Below are 24,990 nucleotides of genomic sequence, written 5' to 3' on the forward strand. Positions count from 1 at the left end.
ATTGTGTCGTTTCTTGAGTGTCATTAATGATTCTGTATTATTGATATTTTATGTCATATTGTGAGAAATAACAGTATTATCTTTCAATAGGGGAGTTTTAAAGGATTTTATCATGTATCCTGACTCAAATAGTGTGTTTCTAATTGCAAACTCTCAGAATAAAGTGAGATGATCTGCTGACGATCCTGAATGGCTTGTTGAATGAGTGTTGATAGTCTGAGGCTCATCAATCAATATTAACAGATCTGCTGAAAACAGAACTAACCATCGATATATCGGTCGACCACTACTTACAATTGCTATATATATGTCAGAGGTTGCACGCCTCTGGAGCAACTAGGGGTTAAGTGTCTTGCTCAGGGACACATGGTGTCTCACAGTGGATTTGAACCAAAAGGCATGTGTCTTATCCACTGCGCCATCACCACTGAGAGAAGAATAGAGTGAACTTTTAAGTTACTTACACAATGTGTATCTGATAAGAATAAAACGTTTTGTCTAATTATAATGGAAAGGATTATTATTGCCGCTTCCATAGACATCATCAGTGTGTATTTTACAAACTCTAAATGTATTGTTTTTTTAGTACTTATGTGAATTTAAATGTCTGAAACCTAAAATAAACATTCTGTGGTTGAAAACACTGAAAAGTTGTGATATATGACAGACTGGCCGCTGGCTCAAAACCACAAACATAGCTGTAAACTAAGGTACGCCCATCAACGTACAAATGAAGGGAGGCGTCACCACGCGACTGTCGTGTCGCAAAAGTGGATCTCTACCGTAAGCACTAGCTAACGCGCGAAAGCACATTTGAATTTAGCAGTTGATGATCATGTGATACACCGACCGTTCCACTCACATCCGTGTGATCACACGCTCGTACGAAATTCAGTGATTCCTCTGCGTACCACTAGAGAGAGCCTGAATACCACTAGTAGTATGCGTACTACCACGCTTTGGGAATCAGTGCTCTAACCTGTTAACATTGAAAAACGGACTATGTGTGAAACAGGCGTTATTCGCCATTTGTGCGGATCTCATAGTTTGATTCATAGATTGAAGTGCTCAAATGGATCACACACAAGTCTTTACCCAGCAAACACATTTACATTGTGGCAACGTCTGTGGCACGTTGCATTTCTGCTATGGCAACGTCGCTGTCTACGTGCTCGCAACATTGTAACAACGTATAATTGTAAGCGTTGCGACAGGGCTGTAGCGCGACATTCAGAAACTGAGAGACGCCGTTCTGACACTTACATTTTTTAATATGCTAGATATAGATATCCCCCATTTAGCATGTTATGTTTAGTGGTTAATTTTTAATTAGTCATATGTTAGATAATTATATACTTTTAAAATATTGTCTATCCTTATTTATGTGCCTAACAGTAAATTAATTATAATCAACACCTGCACGTGTACACTTTGAAGAGTAAAAATGACATAGAATAAGGTTAGCTAATTCAACTTTATTAAGCATATGGTGATCAAATTGCACTTCCAAAAGTCATACATTTGTGAGGAAAAAAAAACATATTATATACAGGGAGTGACTAACGTTAACTAGCATGAGCAGACATGAGAAAATCTAGCAAAGAAACGAATGAGACGCCAAATCAAAGGGAAAATAAACACGTTTGCGAGCGGCTACACTTTTTTTTTTCTTTGTGCATTTCCAAAAAAAGTAAAAAACATTAACGTGCAACAAATACGCGCTTTTTATTTAAAAGTTCTTCCCTCCATTAAGTGCCATAAGCTTTTTTTAATATCAAAGAAAACTGCAACGGTATTCTCTCATTATAAGTGCTTTTTTTTTGCATCATTGTCAAATAAAATCATAGCATCCATTTTAGATCCATTGTACATCTGACATTTTGTCATTTTATAATGTTAAGCTCTACTTCTGTAGTTATTTTGGTGAAAGTAACTCAAAAGTACTATAGGAGTAATGTAACGCATTACAATTCTGAGACAGTAATATTGTAAGGTAAAGAATTACTTTTAAATAACAGTAACAAGTCATCTATAATGTATTACAGTTTGGAAGTAACTTGCACAACACTGAAGAGGACAGTGAGAACACGAGTGATCCAGAACCCTGCAGAATGAAACACACTGAAGATCCTGAAGAACAAAGAGGTTGGTGTTAAATCTTCATTCATTCATGATGCTGGAGAACATTCATGTTAGAAACTTTCAAGCACTTCATCACATTTAGATATGCAGTCAAACTATAAAATAGGTACAGGTTTTTAACAAATGGTCAGTACTTGGTCTCTCCATTCCGTTCAATATGGATCTATAAGTTTGATGACATCACTCTGCACTTCAGCTTCTCATCAGATTTTCTGTCCAATCAAATGCTCTCTAGATTCTGAAGCCCCGCCCCCTTTATTATAAACAGACGCGGAAGCTACAGCTGAACTCACAAAGTCACTTGTTCACACATTTACTATTTTCTACATGATGAATGGAATATCGTGCACTACTGTTGGGCGATATACTCCATTTTCATATCGTCCTATCATCAGCCTGTGAGATCGGCGATACACAATATTATCGTGAGGGGGGCGGGGCTTACTTATTTGATTATTAACTTGCTTATTTACTCATTAATTTGCTTGTTTTATTTCTTCGTTCTATATATGATAATCTTTTTCTATTTTGCTAGCAAAGGTGGAGTGTTTATTAAAGGAACACTTCACCCATTTGCATTAGACTTTGTATCTTTAGAAACCCAGTCACATTTTCGAATGGTCATGGTTTATTCCCTTATTTTCCCCTGAGATGGGAGAAATAAGGATTTAAGTGTTCCACTTCCTGCTTTTTATGACGCAAAAATCGTCATTTTGCATCATAAAAAGCAGGAAGACAATTTCTTTGAATAAGGGTAAGACTACAAACACTAACTCATCATTTATCCAGGGGGTGGGACCCACTCACGCTACAGACCTATTACAGATCAGTGGTTGGGACTTCACTTGCAGATACAGAAAGCAATTATGTTCTGTGGAGAAAGCTGAGTAATAGGAGAAAGCTCAGTAGGGGTTACCATCGACTTTTTCCCGGACATGTCCGGCCGTCAAGATCGTACAAAATCTCCGGGATTCAGCTTTTGCTTTCTGCAGTCGCCATTCATTGTTTACATGCACACCGTTTGTTTTAATCTAACTGAATTCATTCCGATTGGTGAATCTCAATGTAGTGTTTACATGAACGCTAAACAAGTGATCGGTTGATGTGCGCTTTAACATTGCTAAGAAAATTCCCGCTCCTCCGTGAGAGATACGAGACCGGTGCGTCTCACAGGTGTCGGTCATCAGTAATCACGCCACCGGCCTCGCGCTGTTCTCTCCCGCGGCCCTCACTCGTCCTGCTCGCCACAGTAAACATGATGAATGGCGACTGTAGAACGCAAAAGCCGAATCCCGGTCATTTTGGGCGATCACGAAATCCCGGGCAGACTCATCACGGAGACTCACTAGCAGCCTACTACTGCGCTTGTTCCCGGTAGGCGTGGGCTCCTGGGGCAGCGAAGCAAGTGCATTCTTGGAGTTGTTGTCTTTCATCCACATAAGCCAAAAATACATTTTCTGGCTTTTCTCAGTCTAGAAAGCTCCAAATTCAAAAATAATTTCACATTTCTTCTACATAAATGAGCCATTTTAAATACACATTCATCTTTCCAGATGTGAAGTATCCCTTTAATAAGCTACATCAGGTTATTTCCCGGTATAGTGAGGTAAAAATCATTTTTACCAATCATTAATAATCATTTTTTAATCTGACTGAGAGTTTGCCGGGGCTTCAGCCCCGAATGTTTTTTGAAAAGTTGACTGACAAATATGAAACCGGACAATAGTCTATGTAAACCCCCGAAATCATAAGTTGCGCGCACTCTTCAATATCACGCGCAAATGCGACACGCCCTGTATCACGCAAAATAAACTACGAGTGTTCTGTTGTCAATTAAGTATTGAAATAACCAAAAGGGAGATTAAAGCTGCGTCAACTCTGTCTGGGCTTTTGTATTCTTTTGTAGGCTAAATAAATGTTACACATTTTGGCGTAGTCCTACTCATTTTTCATTATTAATGTGGCAATCCGATCGGCTTCTGGGTTTCTAATAAATAATTTAGGATAATCAAGAATTTTGTGATAGTCGACTACGCCACCCTGACTCAATCAGGGAATATACCCAGTAGTTACACTAGGCCACACAGGTTTGTGTGTGCCAGGGAGGTCAGAGATGCAAGTGCAATCAGGTTACAAATAATCTTTTATTGCCATACAAAATTGTAAAGACACACAATATTTCCTCTTTTTAAAAACCAGGGCACTCGGCACATGTACACATGATAACACTTGGAAAAGACAGATCTCAGGGTGCAGCACTAATGGCTCATACAACACAGTCCCCTACCCACAAGGGTAGAAGGATCTTCAAGGAAACTGTTTTTCTTACCCACAAGGCAACCCAAAGAAAAGAAAAAAAAGATAAACATAACCCACCCAGGCTGGGGCTACAGACGGAAGGACCACTTATAGGCTTTTCCAAAAGCACGATCCTACTCACACACACACTCACACGTCACCGTGCACTTAAGTCACACACCGGCACTTCAAAAGTGTCACCCCACAGCAGCACCACCATGCAGAGAAGGTCCTTCCGCCAAAGCACCTCAGTCCCTGGGGAGAAACAAACAAACAGCTGGGTTTAATACATCCCTAAAATAACCAACATTAACAAAGCCAAACATACAAATATACATGATCAAGGTCGCAAAAGACCAACTGATCTTCGAAAAAGAAAACCACACGTAATTAAACAAAAGGAAAAATAAACAATAACAATAACGACACACGCACGCACACACACTTAAATGAAGCTAAACTAATCACAAACACACACGGTAAGCCTAGGAAGAATAACAGAAGTTAAAGCTGTTGCAGCACACACACATACACACCCACGCACACTAGTGCGCGTCCAACTATCACTCAGATTATGATTTTCTCGGTCACTCTAAAAAGGAAAACAGAAAGTAGACAGTAGAATCCCGGCAACGGGCACATCGACCCACGCCGAGTCACAGCAATAGGGAAAGCAGCACGAACACTGCAGTTTATCGAGAGGGGCTCAGATTCCAACGAAGCCCAATCGCTGCCGGTACGGAGAGAGAGATCATGACGGAAACCCGTCCGGAGGACGAAAGTGTCATGATTCTGCCATCATGTCCTTGATTTTTCCTAGTCTTGTGGCAGGATCATGACAGACCCATGTTTTGTGTTACAAGCGCATGGTCTGTTGTTACGTTACCCCGCCCCCTTGTTATCCTCGTCTTGTCATTATTGTCTTGTCAGTTTCACCTGTCCTAGTCATTAGTGTTCCTTACTTAATCCCCTTGTGTTTGCTGTCCTGTGTCGGTTCATTGCTACATCTTACCTGTGAGTACCTTGTGGAAATTCTTGTTATTGTGAGCATTTGTTAGAATTATTGTTTGTTTATTGTGCAGTCATAGTTTAGTCTTGTCAGCCTAAGTGTCCTTGTCCTGTCCGTGTTTCGCCCCCTCGTGTGTTTTGTTTTCCTGTTTTTGTACCAATAAACCTTGTGTTCATTGAACACTGTCAGGTTTTTCCTGCCTGATGTCCTCCTAAACCGCTACCTCATTGCGGGTTTCAACTCTCCTCCACCCCTGGCTGAACGGGAGAGCCTGGTTTGCCATTCGTTCGCTGATGTGGTGGATTGTTTATCGAGGAGAGAGTCCCGGGGGTCCATCTTGTCATCACCACCAGTCAAGCTGCCAGTGATACCGGAGGGTCGTGTCCTAGGTGTTGTTTCCCAGGGGAATCAGGCTGGTCCCACTTCCACTCCTGAGACGTCATCCGGACCCGAAGGTCTACTCGGCAAGCGAGGGAGACGGACCTCTTGGGAGTCAGCATCAGAGTCCTCCGTGACGGAATCAGCCCTCCTAGAGACTGATCTTCTAACCCCAGACACAGATCCCGCCATGGTTCCCCAACCACTCACCAGTCCGCCAACGGCATCTGCACTGCGACCTAGGAGGAAGAGGAGGAGGAAGAGAGCCTCCCATCCTTCGTTTCTGCTTGGTCCTGAGCCCGCTGCTGCTAGCGCTGTCCCCGAGCCCGCTGCTGCAAGCGCTGTCCCAGAGCCTTCTACGGATGGCGCTGTCCCTGAGCCCGCTGCAACTGAAAGCGCTGTCTCAGAGCCCGCTGCAACCGAAGGTACTGTTCCTGAATCGGCTGCTGAGGGCGCGGCTCCAGAGTCTGCAGCAGTAAGGGCCCCAGCTTACAGTCGTGAGTGCTGCAGAGAGGGAAGCGGCCGATTCAGCTGCTAAGGCTGGTTTGCGCTCCGTTTCAGCTAATCAAGAGATGCCGGTCGTCATTGCTGCAAGAACCCTGTCAGAGTACTTGTCCCGTCTTGTCAAGATCCTTGAAGTCCCTGTCAACTTATCTATTTCCAAACTCTCATTGTCTGAGATTGCTGTTCCTGAGTCGGCTGCACGGATTGCTGTTCCTGAGTCGGCTGCACAGATTGCTGTTCCTGAGTCGGCTGCACGGATTGCTGTTCCTGAGTCGGCTGCACGGATTGCTGTTTCTGAGTCGGCTGCACGGATTGCTGTTTCTGAGTCGGCTGCACGGATTGCTGTTCCTGAGTCGGCTGCACGGATTGCTGTTCCTGAGTCGGCTGCACGGATTGCTGTTCCTGAGTCGGCTGCACGGATTGCTGTTCCTGAGTCGGCTGCACGGATTGCTGTTCCTGAATCGGCTGCACGGATTGCTGTTCCTGAGTTGGTTGCAGAAAACGCTAATACTGAATCAGATATGAGAAGCACTACTTCCGAGTCTGAGGTGAGGAGCTCTGGTTCTACTGAGGAGTTCTATGACCCCGTTCCAGCTCCGCAGCCTGCTGCAGCATCGCCTCTCTCCTCCCCACGGCCACATTCTACACCCCGTCATGTTTTCTGCTGTTCCCCCGGTCACCCCCGTCGCTTCTCAGCCCCGGACTGTTTCCCCAAGGACTTTTCCTCATGTGTCCCCATCCAAGTCTGCCCTAATTCCTCGTGCTCAGCCCTCGTCCCGAAAACCCAAGACCCCCAGTCCTCCTATCCACCCTGGACCACCCCCCATGAACTCTGTGTTTCCCCCACCACCCCTTCCCTGAATTGTAGGTCCAGTGGCACCGCAAACCTGCTCAATCTCTTCCATCTCAGATAGGGGTACTGTATCTTATTTTATTTTTTATTCTAAACTGTTTGTGTTCGACTGTTTGTTTATTAATTAATTGTCAGGGCTGTCTGATTGGGAGAGATTTTGAAGGGGAACGGGAGAGCTTCACTCCGAAGAGGCGAGTGAAGATTACCTATACTGCTGAGAGTATAAAGGTTCGCTGTTGTTAAAACAGCAAAAGTGAAGCGTGCTCTGTGGGGGCCCCACTGGGCAATACTTGTGTAAGACACCACCCCAGCAGAGGACGTCCCTGGATTATAGGTCCAGTGGCACCGCAAACCTGCTCAATCTCTTCCATCTCAGATAGGGGTACTGTATCTTATTTTATTTTTTATTCTAAACTGTTTTAATTATTCTTATTTCTTTTGATTATTTTAATTTCTTTATTCTTAACTGTTTTAATTATTGTTATTTCTTTTGTTTTTTCTATGTAAAGCACTTTGAATTACCATTGTGTATGAAATGTGCTATATAAATAAACTTCTTTCTTTAGTCTTTATTGTCCTATAAGGATATTCTTTTTCACACATGTCATTGTTACATTCCATGCAGGATGTACACAGCCTCATACATATAACGTATAACATGTAGCGATTGTACGCACGTATAAATATAATTAATTATTATTCATAACAGATTATGATCAATAATTAATAATTGAATTATTTTCAGAATTTACTGTAGCAAAATCAATAATATGATCAGTTTATCAGTTCATCCAATGAACGGAAAGCATAAACAATTATTAATTCTAGGAAATATAATATCTTCTTGGCCAAGAAAGACTAATTCCCAGCTAACAGCTAAATCAAGAAATAAATCAAGGGTCAAAGCATAGGTAACTTAGATCGAAGTTCAAGACAATAAATCGGTAAGCACATATCACAAGTAATGCTGCTCTTTTCAAATACAAACAATACTTTATTGATTATAAGCCTATGGCTAACACACAAAACAAATATCTAACACAAACACACGCACACGCATTCATACAAGTTGAAGAAAGACAGAGAGTGAGGAAGAATGAGTTTTAGGAGTTAGATGGTGAGATTCCCAAGATTCTATGCACTTATAAGACACAACCTGAACGAAGCATAAATAATTAATTTCACCCTTTTATCGTTTCTTAGGCGGGTGATTCAATTTTATATTAAACACCAGTTAAGAGTCTGGAGGCGTTACTTGCTTGTCCTTTGCGTTGCTTTGGGGATTCTCCTTTTTGTCGTAAAGGGGGTTTCCCGGTCCGTTGGTTGGCTGGCTGTCTCGTGCCTGGATAGATGTCTTGGGGCGGCCAATCACGTGGTGTGTTGGCGCGGATGAATGAAAGTCTTTGAAGTTGAAAGCTGGTTTTGCAGTTGAAACGTTAAAACGAAACTTTGCAGCAACACTTAACTTAGAACCGAGACTTTTAACGGAAAAGAAACAAACTAAGAAAAGAAAGGAAAGTGTGACGAGATGGCTTCAATTAAATCTGTTTTAACCCATATCTTGATTTGGGTCATTTGTCTCTGCGTCTACATGGTTACTATAACCATCGTCGGCTCCACCCGGCGTCGGGCATCACAAGAGCTTAGAGAGCGAGTCCAGAGAGCTTTTCCCGAGAGCGTTCAGAGCGCATCACAAGAGCGCAAGAGCGCATCACAAGAGAGAGGATCACAAGAGAGAAGACCAGAGAGCGATTCTGTGTTCGGGTCTAAGATTTTAAACTCAAAATGTTTGTCCCGCCTCCAGGAGGAATTTGGAATTCGGACAATAAGATACTATATGATTATTTGAGAAGGGGGTCTTTTCTACCCCCCCCCCCCCTTCCTCTCAACGGGAATCATGTGTCATCTGTGGTCTCATTGTTCTGCAGGCCTTAGCAGAGAGAACAAGAGGCGACAGTTTAGACATTATTACAATTATAAGAACATAAACATTTTTACACAGATTTCAATCAAGCCATCTTTTGAATTAAAAACATACGAGCATAATGATAGGAAACACGACACTTTCATTCCAGTATCTCTAATATTCAAAACAATTACATGACTTGTATGGCATTTAAGCATATGAGAGACACACACATATATTGTAGAAACAACATATAATCAAAGTCCATCGAGAATTGTCCTGGGATGAGTTTTATTGGTATTGGAGAATTGGAGGAAAGTCCTTATGTGTGTGTGTGTATCCTTATGGTCAGCATTTGTCGCATCCGTGGTGTTTACCACGTGAGGGTTCAGTTCGCAATAATTGTCTTCAAGACAAAGGGTATTTTGTATGCAAGTCCACTTTTTCAGCCTTAAGGAGTTATAATAATTGATGAGGGGAAAACTAGCTCGGGATCCTGAATGGTTCAGTCTGTTTAGTCGCAGGGGTCAGGTGACTCCTTGTTAGGGCCTCTTGTTTCAATATTTCTGAACAGATCTGTTCTTGCCAAATTATAAAACATTGACAACATTCTTCCTTTAGTTAAGCAACAAAAGGTCTTCTTGGCTCATAGCCTCAGGGATAATTTGGAATATGCAGCCCCTTGTGTTTGATTATGTACGAACGCTTCCCTCGTGTTTGGTCCATTCTCAATGTTGCTACATATCCCCCCTTCGGTCGATGATGGGTTGAGGAGAAGACATCATTGAACGCTGGAGAAACGGGTAGAGGAAGCAAACACACACAGCAAACAACAAGACAACACCTCCATGACTGGTCACTTTACTGGTGCAGGGCATTAGATTATCTAGGCCTAAACAGGTTCACTCTCTCAATTTAGTCAATCACGTTGAATAAAGTTTAATTCAATTTTAGGACCGTTATTTTAGTTTGTTTTGGTACGGTGATTGATCAACTTTGTGACTAAACTTGATTTGTTTGTTTTATTCTCTTCTAAATTGTTCTAGGTTTAGACCAATTTACCTTTCAATTTGTGATACGAATGATGCAGGGAGTTCTCTGGCTCACATTCGTTTTAAGGTGACTTACAAATATAGGAGTGGTGTGTCAATCCTATTATTGTGACCTTGACCCTTATGGGGTGGACAGGCATTTTACCTAATAAAAGAAGGAAAGGAAGGAAGAAGTAAAACAAAACAAAGCAGTTGAGTGTTCCTGATATGGTTTATAACTACGGTTGCGCAGCTAAGGTGTCAGGTATCATGATGTAGTGAGAGGTGTTCTCAGGTGTACTTGTTGGATGGGTAGTTACCATGTTTCCTATGGTAAGTGTAGCTAAGTTGTTAAGCTAGATTCTGAAGTTAGTTTCTACCTGTGGGGGAAAACATATTTGTTGAATGTTTTGCACGGTAGAGGTGGTTAACTTCTGTATGTAAGTGGGTATGTTAGGGGTGTCGTGTAGTGCATGTATGTATGTATGTATGGTCAGATCTGTCTCAGTCTGTTTTGCTCCCCCCCTTTTGCTTGATGGCTTAGCTTTGATGAGCTTGTTGCATCTTTGCCTTGGAAAAGGGCTCTTCTGTGGGCTGCTGGGGGTCAATCCAGTAAGGCAGGAAGTTCTCTGGCAGACATTGGGAGGTAGTTTGGCACGGATGTGTGAAGATGTAGTGCGAAACTTGGTCTCCGTTGTTGCATTCCTCCGATGATGCCTTCTGGTTGTGACAGACTTTCTGACCTTCTGTGCATACTGTTGTTGCTGTAGCACACACGTGGTTCTTGAGTTTGGAGCTCGTTTGGTGGTTTCTTTATGAGTGATGGGTAGCCAGGATGGTGTTTTCTGGTACCTCTGGGTGTTTGTCAGTGGTTGACTGTGAGAGGCCACTTTGTTCTGTGTTGTTGTAGAACACGTGGTCGTCAAGTTCGTTATGAAGGTGTATCAGATGAAACGGTGGTCTTCCGTTCCATCGCCATCCTGTTCGTCATCCATGTTTACCTCATTTCCGATGAACACTTTCAGTTGCCTCATTAGTTGCTCCGTGTCTTCTGAGGGTAAACTGTCTGGTTCTTGGGCATACTCAGTGCTGTGTTTAACTGAGTGGTGCCAAGGTGGGTTTCGTTGTTGAGTACCCACATGGAGTGCTTTTGGATGCCTTGGTTGATGGCCTTTGGATGTCCAGTTAGGTTTCCAGTGGTTTCCTTCTTGTGGGTTACTTGAGAAGCGTGGCTGGTCCCATGGCATTTCCATGCGGTTAGTGTGGTAGGTGTCATCGGCATGGGAGTCACGTTCTCTGTGCTCCTTACGAAGGACTGTGGTATTGTCATGCCACTGGGTGTCCTCCAGTGCAAGGCTTGTGTCTTGGCTGATGGAGTTTGAAACTGTGGATGTTTTCAAACCTTTCTTTGAGGTCATCTTTTGTTTGATGTAGGCCTTGTGTGTCAGGTCACGTAGCTGTTGAATTGTCATTGTGCCTGGGCAGGCCATGATGCCAAGATGATGACTCAATCCGGGGTGCAGGTTTCTCAGGAAGAGGGTTTTGAAGTTCACATCCTCTTCAAGTTCAGGTTTGTTATGTGCACCTAAGTAAGCTTGTCGAAAGCGGTGGTAGTAGGCTTGGGGAGTCTCTTGTCGACCTTGTTTGGTTTCCATAGCGATTAACACACCGTGTTCCGACTCTGGGCCTGTGAATTCTTTAATCAGTGTCTCACATAGCAGCTGGTAGTTTGACTTGACATGAGCAGGTTTTCGGTCTAGGAAGCTTCGTACCTCTGGACTGGATGTGGATCTGAGGAGGTAGAATCTGTCTCTGTCAGTCATATGTGGTCTCACCTCTAGGTGGAAGTTGATATCTCTGATGTAGGTCTGGATGTCGGGACCCTCTGTGGAGTTCGGGTTGAACTGAGTGATATTCTTCACCAGCTGGTTGAGATCTTTAAAGGTCATCCCCTGTGCAGCTTTGGAGTCTGCCTGGATGAGCTCTCTTCGTTTGTTAGCAGGGAAGAGTTCTGTGGTGAAGGCCGGTGACGTTTTGGGTTGTGGCCATTCACTTCTTCCGTTGTATGGCAGTTCTTGGATGGAGGACTCTGTTCTGCTCAGCAGGGGTGATGCTGAGGGAGGTCTTTCCCTTCTTGGCTCTGGTTTCTGTTGGAAAATGTGCTGGAGTTCATCTCTGACCGCGTAGAGCTCGTCGTTGGCGTCATCTCGCTGTTGGGTCAGATGGTCCATTTCAGCGCTACACTTTTCCAGGTGGTCTTTCAGGGCATTAATTTCAGAGTTCTTATCTTTAATGTCAGCTTTGGCTTTCTCTAGCTGATGTTCAGCAGACTGGAGTTGGTTTACCAGGTGCTTTTGGACAGTCTTTAATTCTAGTTTGTCACGTTCAGTGACTGCAAGGGCTTCTTGGAGCTTGTCAACTTGTTTCTTTGTTTCTTGCTCCGCTTCATCAGGCACTTTGAGTTTGTCTTGAGCTTTCGCTTTGAGCTGGTCTGTGCAGTGTTGAGTGTGCATCAGCTCTCTCAGGAACTCAGTGGTCTGACACTTGAAGTTGTCCTGGACTTTCACTTCCAGCTTGTCTATGCGGTTCTGGGCACGTGTCAGCTCCTCTTGGAGGTGGGTGATGTGCTTGTCGCTTAGTTTCAGCTGGGCTGTGAAGGCATTGCTTAAGGAACAGGTTATTTTGGTTAGTTCCACGTGGTTGTGGTTGTGGCTTGAATCATGTGTCAGGAATCTTCTCAGAATTATGATTATTATTAAAAATAATAACAGTTCAATTGTCTTTGGTGTGAGGCAGTCTGTAATGCCTCTGAGCCAGGCGTCCACGTCATCCCTTTGGGCACTGGGGTTCGTCGTCCACGACATGTTGGCACGCTGGGTGAAGAGACTGACACAGACCTGTGTGGAATGTAAGCCTATATGTGGTTGAACAGCTAAGTGTCGTTTCAGTGACGATACACTAATAGTGAAATGTTGTAATGTCTACGTGTTGGTCTCAGTGTAGACAGGTAGGCTAGTGATGGGGAAACTTCGTCACTCAACTGAGTGAGGGAAAGAGAGAGAAAAAGGTTAAAACAAATCTCAATTTGTAAAGGGTTTTTTTTTTTTTTTCAATGGGAGAAATATTTTTTATAAATATTTTCTATCAATGAAAAGCTGGTTTCAGCTCGTGATGTGAGGACTACGTCACTCAACTGAGTAAGGGAAAAAGAGAGGAAGAGGTTAAAAACCAATTTTGAAAAAAAAACAAGAAAGAAAATTCTTAACTAGTAGGAGAGATATTATTTTTCTCGTAAATGCTTCCTATTAAAAAGAATCTGTTTCCAGAAAGTTAAACAATATTATTGTTTACGTTTACAACGAAAAATAATACAATAATAATGCTGATACCTCTTTTCTGAGTTTGACAGGATTGACACCACACACCGTCAGTTGGACCGCTTACAGCAGGGATGCTTTGAAGGCGACGGTTGCTCAACACTTGTCTCTGTTAATTGATCTTGGATGAAATGTCAATTGTAAATTGCGTACACAGATGCAGGGAGAGTATGGAGAACAGAGGGGGTTTGATTAAAAAATCAAATACCTAATGATTTCTTTGGAAAGATTGTCTTTCTCTTTCTTTTGAATCGGTTGATGGTTCTCCCAGGTATGTTCCCTACAAGTGCGAAGAATGGGATGGAGTAAAGCAGGACAGCACAGGAAAGATGTGAGAAGGGAAGGAGGGAAGGAGATTGGATCCACAAATGGCTGGAGCCTTTGTCGAACTACGAGTATGGAATTGACAGTTGCCAAACAACTAAACATTCACAAATAAACTTTTGAAAGAGAGGGTTATCTCTGATTTATTTGAAACTCGTAGTGAGATACCAATGTCTCCTATTGAGGCTCAGGTGTGTCACTTCCAAGCAAAAAGGAAGAGGTAATGAAGATGAAAGTAATAATGATAGTGGACAAAATAAGAAAGGGAAATTAAATAAAGGGGTAAATGAATAAGTAAAATAGAATGGTTAAGTTTATAACCACAACTGAAATAAATGAGAAAAGGAGGATACCACGCAATAACAATAAGAAGCAAGTATGAGTCTAACAATATTTTGTAATAGGGAAAATGTTGGTGGAATAAGTTCTTAACTTTCAAAGTTTAAGACTTATTTGCCTGTGATTAGATCTAAAAGAGAAATTTAGAAATTATGAAATTAGATTTATTAAAAATAAATCGAGAAATCATTAGAAATTACCTGTTAAGAAAAATAGAATTTAAATTTAAATTTAATAATTCCCTTAAAAAAAATCAAATTCGAACTTGACAATTAATAATCATAAACCAGCATTTTCTTTTTCAAGTAAAATGCAGGTAAAGGAATTAATAATTGCAAACGACTTCCTTTTCACGGAAAATATGGGTTAAGTAAGTTAAGATATGGGAAAGGTAAATAAGACAGAAGAAAAGACCAACAGGTGTAAAGTTGTTAAATCACTTTAACGTTGTTCAAACAGACACTGTATTTAACCAGTGATGTTAATACTACTGATGTAAATAATGTTTAAGGCTTTAGCAGGCTTCACTGTAACAACTGCTTTGGTTATCTTAGCAAGGGGTTAGCTGGCTTAGCTAGCCACCGAAGGGTTTGTTTACACTCTGACTCAAGCAAGCCTGTGAGAGGTCAGAGTTCCCCGGAAGCGTTGGTAAAGACTTCCGTGTCACGATCGTAACTATAGCGACCAAACAAACTCTAGTGGGCAACCACGTGAATTGCAACAGTTTGTTACATGAAATGATCGGCGCATTTCAACAATGTTTATAGCATATGCATGTACAGTAACAGTCGATCATATTACGGGAAATGTCGGCGCATTTCAAACTGTACAAAAATACACCACTCGTAGCTTTAGCTGGTTTTACGATGTGGGGCTTCACTCAATTTATTAGGAGTGATATTAACTTTAAGCAAGCGACAGCTTTGCGTTATAATAGATGGAACGATGACGACCTCGGCGGATCGTCTCATGTGCAAGTTTATCTGAGCACACGAACAACAGGGTTCTTCACTGTTGGTTAGTTTCAACGTCAAGCTTTACTTGAACACAATAAAAATAACTCTTATTCAACAACACTCGCGAGTGTTTACACGAGAATTCATTGAACAGACACCAACATACAAGCAAACATAGACAAACAGCTGTTTATTTCTGGGATTGCAATGGGACACGCATTGACAATCAGATAAATATAACTGCTTCTATGTTTATCACGGGTCGCAGTGGAACACGCACTGTGAATCGGATAAAAATATATAACGTTAGATGAGGAACACGCTCATCGCTCTGTGAGGAGAATATTCGTTCTTATATAGTTATTTTAATTACTGCAGTATAATGTTGTTAAGCTCTCTGGCTGATACACACACATGTATAGCTTTGACAGACGCTGGAACACGCAGACGTCAGTAAGCTATAGCCTAATCAAGGTATTTCAGAAATTGAGGAACACGCTCAATTCTCACCTTATTGTTGTGTGATATTTTATATCTTGGGTTATTTTACTGCAGTTGAAAAATAACATATATGGAGGCAGACAGACTAGATTAACAGCTCTCTCAGGGGTGCGTCTCTCAAGCAGCAGATTCATTCAAACAGGGCGCGCGCTGCGCGCTCTCCATCCGTCACACACAGACTTTCGCAGGTTCGGATCTCTCATCCGCACAATATGAAAAGATAAATTACTTGGTATATGCTTACAATTTAGGTTAAACTGCCCGCATTCTCCACCATAAATAATGTAGCGATTGTACGCACGTATAAATATAATTAATTATTATTCATAACAGATTATGATCAATAATTAATAATTGAATTATTTTCAGAATTTACTGTAGCAAAATCAATAATATGATCAGTTTATCAGTTCATCCAATGAACGGAAAGCATAAACAATTATTAATTCTAGGAAATATAATATCTTCTTGGCCAAGAAAGACTGATTCCCAGCTAACAGCTAAATCAAGAAATAAATCAAGGGTCAAAGCATAGGTAACTTAGATCGAAGTTCAAGACAATAAATCGGTAAGCACATATCACAAGTAATGCTGCTCTTTTCAAATACAAACAATACTTTATTGATTATAAGCCTATGGCTAACACACAAAACAAATATCTAACACAAACACACGCACACGCATTCATACAAGTTGAAGAAAGACAGAGAGTGAGGAAGAATGAGTTTTAGGAGTTAGATGGTGAGATTCCCAAGATTCTATGCACTTATAAGACACAACCTGAACGAAGCATCAATAATTAATTTCACCCTTTTATCGTTTCTTAGGCGGGTGATTCAATTTTATATTAAACACCAGTTAAGAGTCTGGAGGCGTTACTTGCTTGTCCTTTGCGTTGCTTTGGGGATTCTCCTTTTTGTCGTAAAGGGGGTTTCCCGGTCCGTTGGTTGGCTGGCTGTCTCGTGCCTGGATAGATGTCTTGGGGCGGCCAATCACGTGGTGTGTTGGCGCGGATGAATGAAAGTCTTTGAAGTTGAAAGCTGGTTTTGCAGTTGAAACGTTAAAACGAAACTTTGCAGCAACACTTAACTTAGAACCGAGACTTTTAACGGAAAAGAAACAAACTAAGAAAAGAAAGGAAAGTGTGACGAGATGGCTTCAATTAAATCTGTTTTAACCCATATCTTGATTTGGGTCATTTGTCTCTGCGTCTACATGGTTACTATAACCATCGTCGGCTCCACCCGGCGTCGGGCATCACAAGAGCTTAGAGAGCGAGTCCAGAGAGCTTTTCCCGAGAGCGTTCAGAGCGCATCACAAGAGCGCAAGAGCGCATCACAAGAGAGAGGATCACAAGAGAGAAGACCAGAGAGCGATTCTGTGTTCGGGTCTAAGATTTTAAACTCAAAATGTTTGTCCCGCCTCCAGGAGGAATTTGGAATTCGGACAATAAGATACTATATGATTATTTGAGAAGGGGGTCTTTTCTACCCCCCCCCCCCCCCCTTCCTCTCAACGGGAATCATGTGTCATCTGTGGTCTCATTGTTCTGCAGGCCTTAGCAGAGAGAACAAGAGGCGACAGTTTAGACATTATTACAATTATAAGAACATAAACATTTTTACCCAGATTTCAATCAAGCCATCTTTTGAATTAAAAACATACGAGCTTAATGATAGGAAACACGACACTTTCATTCCAGTATCTCTAATATTCAAAACAATTACATGACTTGTATGGCATTTAAGCATATGAGAGACACACACATATATTGTAGAAACAACATATAATCAAAGTCCATCGAGAATTGTCCTGGGATGAGTTTTATTGGTATTGGAGAATTGGAGGAAAGTCCTTATGTGTGTGTGTGTATCCTTATGGTCAGCATTTGTCGCATCCGTGGTGTTTACCACGTGAGGGTTCAGTTCGCAATAATTGTCTTCAAGACAAAGGGTATTTTGTATGCAAGTCCACTTTTTCAGCCTTAAGGAGTTATAATAATTGATGAGGGGAAAACTAGCTCGGGATCCTGAATGGTTCAGTCTGTTTAGTCGCAGGGGTCAGGTGACTCCTTGTTAGGGCCTCTTGTTTCAATATTTCTGAACAGATCTGTTCTTGCCAAATTATAAAACATTGACAACATTCTTCCTTTAGTTAAGCAACAAAAGGTCTTCTTGGCTCATAGCCTCAGGGATAATTTGGAATATGCAGCCCCTTGTGTTTGATTATGTACGAACGCTTCCCCTGGTGTTTGGTCCATTCTCAATGTTGCTACAAACATATAACATATAACACCCCCCAATGGGTATTGTCACGGGACTCTTTATTGAGAACTCGATGTGCGTCGCTGTAGTCATCCCAGTCTAGTCTATTTAAGGCAGTGTACCTTGTAGTTTATATACATTTCAAGGGGGAGGGATTTACATAGAGGTGGAGACACTCTGAAACAAAGCAAATTCCCCAGCCCTGATCTCATCAGCATAACAGTGTCATTCAAATGCATAGGTGCTAATCCAATCAGCTTGACTATTCAACGACTGGGACAGGGGCTCCTAGAGCCGTTTAAAGACAAAGAGTGAGTCTCAACAATCTGACTCATTTAACTTACATTAGAGAGAAACAGGACTAGCAGGAATGGAAACTCTGATATCAGCTGATATAATCATCATTTATAACTCAAATGCTAAATCCAGTCTACTAAACTTTCTCAGTTTATATACTATTGTATTGGAACCTAAATTAAACATTTAATACATTTGTAATACAACAGGGCTATGTTAGAAACATTTACTTTTCAAAAGCATTTTTGTTAATTTTGCAAGAAAAAGAAATGTTAGTTGTGATTAGTTCAAAAATTTCCGAACAAGACCAATGTACCTCATTCATGGAAAGATTCTTATGATTGAACTGATTCTAGTATTTTAAAGCAGTTGTCTATTACATCAGAACTCACTTTTATATCCTTTCACTTCATATTTCTCTCTTTTAATTTTGATTTACTGAAAATGAAAATAAACTTATTTTCTTTCATGTCAGACCTGATGGAGGAGAGCGAGGAGAGTGAAGAACTGAGTGAAGTGGAGGAGGAGAGTGAAGAACTGAGTGAAGTGGAGGAGGAACATCATGTCAAACCTGGAGAAAAACCTTTGAGTCGCTCAAAGACTAAAAATACAATTTCAAAGAAAAGAAGAGCCAATAAATCTACAACCTGCACTCAGTGTGGAAAGAGTTTATCAAGCAAACAAAGTCTTTATTATCACCTCAGACTTCATACTGGAGAGAGACTGTTCACATGTGATCAGTGTGGGAAGAGATTTATGAAACCTGATCAACTTAAAAGACACATGAAAATCCACACTGGAGAGAAGCCGTATGCATGTGATAAATGTGGGAAGGGTTTCACAGAATCAGCATACCTTAAATTACACATGAGGATCCACACCGGAGAGAAGCCGTACATGTGTGATCAGTGTGAAAAGAGATTCACACACAAAAGTCATCTTAATGTTCACATGAGCATCCACACCGGAGAGAAGCCGCATGAATGTGATCAATGTGGGACATGCTTCTCACAAAAAGGAAGACTTAAGGAACACATGAGGATCCACACTGGAGAGAAGCCGTACCCATGTGATCAGTGTGGGAAGAGTTTTTCATATAAACGAAGTGTTGTTGTTCACATGAGAGTTCACACTGGAGAGAAGCCGTACATGTGTGATCAGTGTGAAAAGAGATTCACACACAAAAGTCATCTTAATGTTCACATGAGGATCCACACCGGAGAGAAGCCGCATGAATGTGATCAATGTGGGACATGCTTTACAGACAAAGCAAAACTGAAGAAACACATGAGGATCCACACTGGAGAGAAGCCGTACCCATGTGATCAGTGTGGGAAGAGTTTTTCATACAAACGAAGTCTTGATGTTCACATGAGAGTTCACACTGGAGAGAAGCCGTTCACCTGCGATCAGTGCGGGAAGAGCTTCACACAAAAAACTCACCTTAAAGGACACATGAGGATCCACACTGGAGAGAAGCCATACGCATGTGATAAATGTGGGAAGAGATTCACGGATTTTGGACACTTTAAGAGTCACATGAGAATCCACACTGGAGAAAAGCCGTTTATGTGTGATCAGTGTGAAAAGAGATTCTCAAACAAACAATATCTTGATTATCACCTGAGAGTTCATACCGGAGAAAAGCCGTTCACATGTGATCAGTGCGGGAAGAGCTTCATGAAATCTGATAAACTTCAAAGACACATGAAAATCCACACTGGAGAAAAACCTTACAAGTGTTCACACTGTGACAAGAGATTCAGTCTGTTGGGAAATCTGAAAACACATGAGAGGATCCACACTGGAGAAAAACCTTACAAGTGTTCACACTGTGACAAGAGATTCAGTCAGTCAACAGATCTGAAAAGACATGAGAGGATCCACACTGGAGAGAAGCCGCCCACGTGTGATCAGTGTGGAAAGAGTTTTGCTATTAAACGCTACCTGGAAAAACACATGAAGATCCATGCAGTAGAGAAACCACTTAATGGTTTAAAAAAAAGAATGAAAAAAAACGGAAAACGCGGACGAAATTGTAGTATTGTAGTAGAAAGGAGCATTTTAGAATGACGGGACACTCATTTAGATGACACTTTACTCAACAGGACGAACAGCTCGTTCCAATCGGATTGAGCTCAATCAGATCGATTAAGGTGTTTACATGAAGGTTTTTTAGTCCGATTGAGCCGCCAATCTGATTATAAGGGTCCATGTAAGCGCAGCTACTGTCAGAACAAATAGACAGAACAACTAAGGGCTCATTTGAAGTGTGGATTGCTTTCATAGCACCATAACAGTAGATATCATGAATAATAACAGGGCTGGACTGGGACAAAAAATCGGCCCGGGCATTTTTGGCCCAGACTGGCCCACTATATAACACAACCGAACTTTGCACGCCCTTGAATATGTATACCAACCCCTATTAAAACCACTAATGCCATAAGTGAATAGGAGTGAGTAAGAGTTAACCGATGAAATAACTACTAAGTTGAACTATACTCCACAGTGATGAATCGTAAAGAAAGCTATAAGCTGGGATAACAATACCGTTTTTTTCTCCCAGGTTTTTGTGAAATCTGTGGTGAGTGCACCTCTGTCCCTCTAGGGGGGTTCGGGGGCATGCTCCCCCGTAAGAAAATTTTGTGCTTTTTAATGTTAAATTCATCAATCTGGTGCACTTTGAGAGTTAAAAATAAAGAGCTCCAACCCATATTCAGTGTGCAAATTGAACAAAGAAAAACTCAAAACTCTTTTAGTTGTGATATAGTGTCTGTCTACATTACACTACTACATAATAATAGTTATAATATTAATCCCATGGCAGTAATAGCCATATGTTGTAAAACAAATGCACTGAAAAATAAAAGCAACTTTCATAATTAGTTTTGTACTAATTTCTATACAGAGATAAGCACATGATCTTTTATTTTGACGGAAACGGCATTCAGCTTTTATTTTGAAGAATAATATGGTTTACAAACTCATTACTCATTATTGTCTCATTACAATTCGAATAAAATGCGTAATCGTCAAATATACAGATGTGTAAATAATGCGTAACTGGGTAGTGGGTTCCTACATAGCCTAATGGTGTGTTCACACCGAACGCGAATTTAATTATTTGCGCGAGTAGATTACATACAAAGTCAATGCAAAGACGCGAATAGACGCATCATTTGCGCCGGGCGTTGCGAATGACGCCAATTGGGCGACGCGTTTGCCGCGAATGTCTTCCGCGCAAGTTGAAAAATTTGAACTCGAGCGAATGTTCAAGCGTCTAACTAAACGCGATAGACGCGTACTTGACGCTCTATTCGCGTTCGGTGTGAACACACCATAGTGTTCTGAAAGTAGCCTAGTTCTGCTTACCACAGTTCTCTACACTCACTTATTTCTCTTCTTATCCTCCTCACTATCCTCATCAGCCACTTGAAGGGCCTTTGAAGTTTATTTTTTCGCGCTATTTCTCTGCACATTCCTTGCGTTTCTTCTCCATCGCTCTGACTATTTTGACAGATACACACTGACATTGCTCGCTCACTCAGAGCTCAAAGGGGGAGGAGTTTAAAGATGTGATTGGACCAGCCCAGTGTCAATCAAGAAAATAACCAATGGGCTGCTGATTTACGCGTGTCATCATGCGCCGGTCTGTGAGAAAAAGAAAAAACTACGTGGACTTTTTTGTCCAATGCATTACACCGGCACAAAGATCCCAGAGCCGCCAATTAAACAAAACTAAACGCAATGGGCCACCGATGTACGAGTTTTATGGGCCGTTCAGAAAAAAAATAATAATAATTAAGTATGAGATACATCGGCCCACAAAGCACGTCGGCCCACCGGGCAAATGCCCGGTATGCCCGATGGCCAGTCCAGCCCTGAATAATAATAATAATCACCTGATTATTATTCTGAATCAGAATTTATTAAAAAGAAACATCAAATATAAATATTAAATACAAAACATATTGAAAACTGTCAAAGAAACAGTGTCCAGTGTTCACTAGAAAGGGTAGTCTCAAAAGCAGCTCTGGAGATTGCACTTCCTGCAGAGCGTATTCGAATATCCTTTTTTGCAGTGTCTGCAGCGTCCTCTCATTCTGAAATATAAATGAATCCTATTTATGTGATACATTCCACTGAAGTCACACAATTCTAAAATGAATATACAAACCCCCAGACCTCTTACATCCCCACACTCCAGAACATTAACACCTGTCCCTGAAAAATGGGCCATGCAACCCCTTAATGTCTGAACATCCACACCTGTCCTTGAATAACCATCCATTCCTCAAACAGTGTCTGCCTTACAACAAGCAGATATTTGGGAAATATTCCTGAATTTTTGTATATATTTTTTTATATATAAGGCACTTAAATGCTAATTTCTAAAGACTTATAGGAACAGACTGTATTAATTGTGATTTATTATGTGGGCTCTCCCTAGGGGGGTCCGGGGGTATGCTCCCCCGGGAATTTTTTTTGAAAAATAAACCATTAAATGGCACTTTCTGGAGAGTTTTGTGCAAAGAAATTGAGAAAATGAGTCTTACATGATATGTGAAAAACTGCAAGGTTAAGAGCATATACTTTGCATTGTTGTAGTATCAACAGGTATTAGGACATTTAGCATTTACATTACTGTTAATCAGTCATGTACTGATTAACTAAAAATAAAAAATTCAAATAAATGGTTGATTTAATTTCCATTAACCACCTAGCTTACCCCCCAAGGATAGATTGAAAAATAAAATCAATCTATCCTTGTGGAAAGGTTCCTTGGTAGCTAGAAGTAGGTCTAGCAAGTCTTATATTTCTGTAATTCACACAGATCAAACACAAATATGCTGCCTGAATAGATTGCTAGTTTATTTTGAGTAGCCAGCTAGCAGTTCTCTTGGCAGTTTGCTGATAATCCGGTGTCTGAAGTAAAATGCTCGAAACATCTCCTGAGAAATATCACATGGCCAACCTAGTCTTGGTTATTTAATTTAGATTTAGTCTTATTTTCCTTACCTTGTCATTCAAGGCCAGGGCACTTTATGTATTACGCTTCCACATCCCGCGCAACTAGGATCTCCCAGGAACACTCATTATATATTGTTGCGTACATTTATCCGTGTCACCTAGATGCGCGTGCGCGAGCGGTGCGCGATCATGGTCGACTGACAACGAGATTAGCAGCTGAAGAGTTCGGCCGTTTTTAAAAAATTGAATTATGTATTTAAAAGTTGCCGAATGGATTCATTTGGAGACTCCGAAATCGGCAGAGATAGGCAGGCAATGCAAAACAAAATCTTACATTGGTAAATAGTGGGGGGGACAAAACTTCGATTTTGAAATGTGGGGGGGACATGTCCCCCCCACGTATAATGGCTCCTACGCCCCTGCCTCCATGTAATGTGCAAGGTGCACATGCTATTTTGACTACCATTCTCTCCCAACGTTGTAAAATTACAACAAAGACATAACAAGCTAAAAATCGAATTTGATGCATGCATTCCACAATAACCAAGTATTTACATGAACTAGACATTCTAACAATCACAAAAAAAAATATTTCTGGGGTTTTACTTACTTCAATGTTGAGATATCCAGTCCAATGGAACATGGAGATGCGCTTCCAGGAAAGTTTGCAGGTTGTATGAGTTCATGACCTTATGGCAAGACCTATATACACATTTACTATCAAATGGCATTGTGAGGCTAAACAATAGGACCCATTGGCTATGTAAATGTGGTCTTTCAAAAAAAAAAAATTTTGGCAGATCTGTTTTTGGAAGAGCTAAATGTGATGTTGTAATTTTACAACCACGGGTCTTACAGGGTTTCTTAAGAGTAAACTCTTAGCATCATTTATCTTAATGTTGGGTTTCCATCTCTTCTCTTTATTCCAGAGCATTTGATGTTTTGTATTGATTATGAAATTGGCATGATATATTTACTGAAGATTGAAAATCTCATAATTTAATGTTGTTTTTAGTAGTATTATTGTTTTTTTTTATTAATATTCATAATTAGAAGTATTATGTATCTGTTTTATTACTTTTTATATACATTCATAATCATTTGTAATCATTGCATTTTGTCAATCATTGTTTTGAAGGTGTGGGAGAAAGAGACTTTGGGAGACTTTGTGATAAGTTAGACTGCACGAGAGAATGTGTGTTGGAGTGAGACTGAAAGTATAGTGTATAGTTTCCACCGGGATTGGATAAACATTCCATTGTTAATGGAAACCACATGTTTCTCTGGTAATGTATGTATAAAGACTGAGCCCTTTTGTCCGGAAAGCAGGAAGAGATGGCAACGATGCTGAATGAAGACCTCTGTTTGTCTATAGTCTCTTCCTCCTATGTCTTATAGAATGATAAATAAATACGAGAGATCTCTTGGCAAAATCACTGGTGTCTGTTTCATGATATTAATTAACAACAAGGGGAAAGCAAAATTTGTTTTCACAAAAACAATTTGGCGTCACGAACAGGATCGCATATCCAGGCATTTGTCTCAATCATTGCAGGTAATACTTTTTCCTTTATAAAAAGTTATAAGTCTGCCTGATGATTAGAGACAGTGACTGAAACTGCTGAAAAGAACTGTGTGATTTCAGGTACCAAAACCATGATGAAACCTCTCAAGGGAGGACGTGGACTGAAGTTCGTCAGCTCATTGAGGGAATTATGTGTAGCTGATTACTGGAACAGCAATGGTTCTACTTCCTGATGCTATGCCACCTGCAGGAACAGGAGGAGACTCTACTTTGTTCCAAGAGAAGTTATAATGCTATATCACAATGCTGGAC

The 24,990-nt window shown here is 41.0% G+C and overlaps 1 protein-coding gene across 1 annotated transcript; it reads left to right on the forward strand.

Moving 5' to 3' along the window:
• Positions 1-2,076: 2,076 nt before the first annotated feature.
• On the forward strand, positions 2,077-20,252 carry LOC130102549 (gastrula zinc finger protein XlCGF57.1-like). Its single transcript, XM_056268500.1, has 2 exons — positions 2,077-2,145; positions 18,655-20,252. The coding sequence occupies exons 1-2, from the start codon at positions 2,112-2,114 to the stop codon at positions 20,250-20,252; spliced, it is 1,632 nt and encodes a 543-aa protein (XP_056124475.1). The 5' UTR covers positions 2,077-2,111.
• The last annotated feature ends 4,738 nt before the right edge of the window (positions 20,253-24,990 follow it).

The sequence above is a fragment of the Rhinichthys klamathensis genome, unplaced genomic scaffold (assembly GCF_029890125.1).
Source record: "Rhinichthys klamathensis goyatoka isolate OS25496 unplaced genomic scaffold, OSU_Roscu_1.1 h1tg000274l_1, whole genome shotgun sequence".
NCBI classification, from domain to species: Eukaryota; Metazoa; Chordata; class Actinopteri; order Cypriniformes; family Leuciscidae; genus Rhinichthys; species Rhinichthys klamathensis.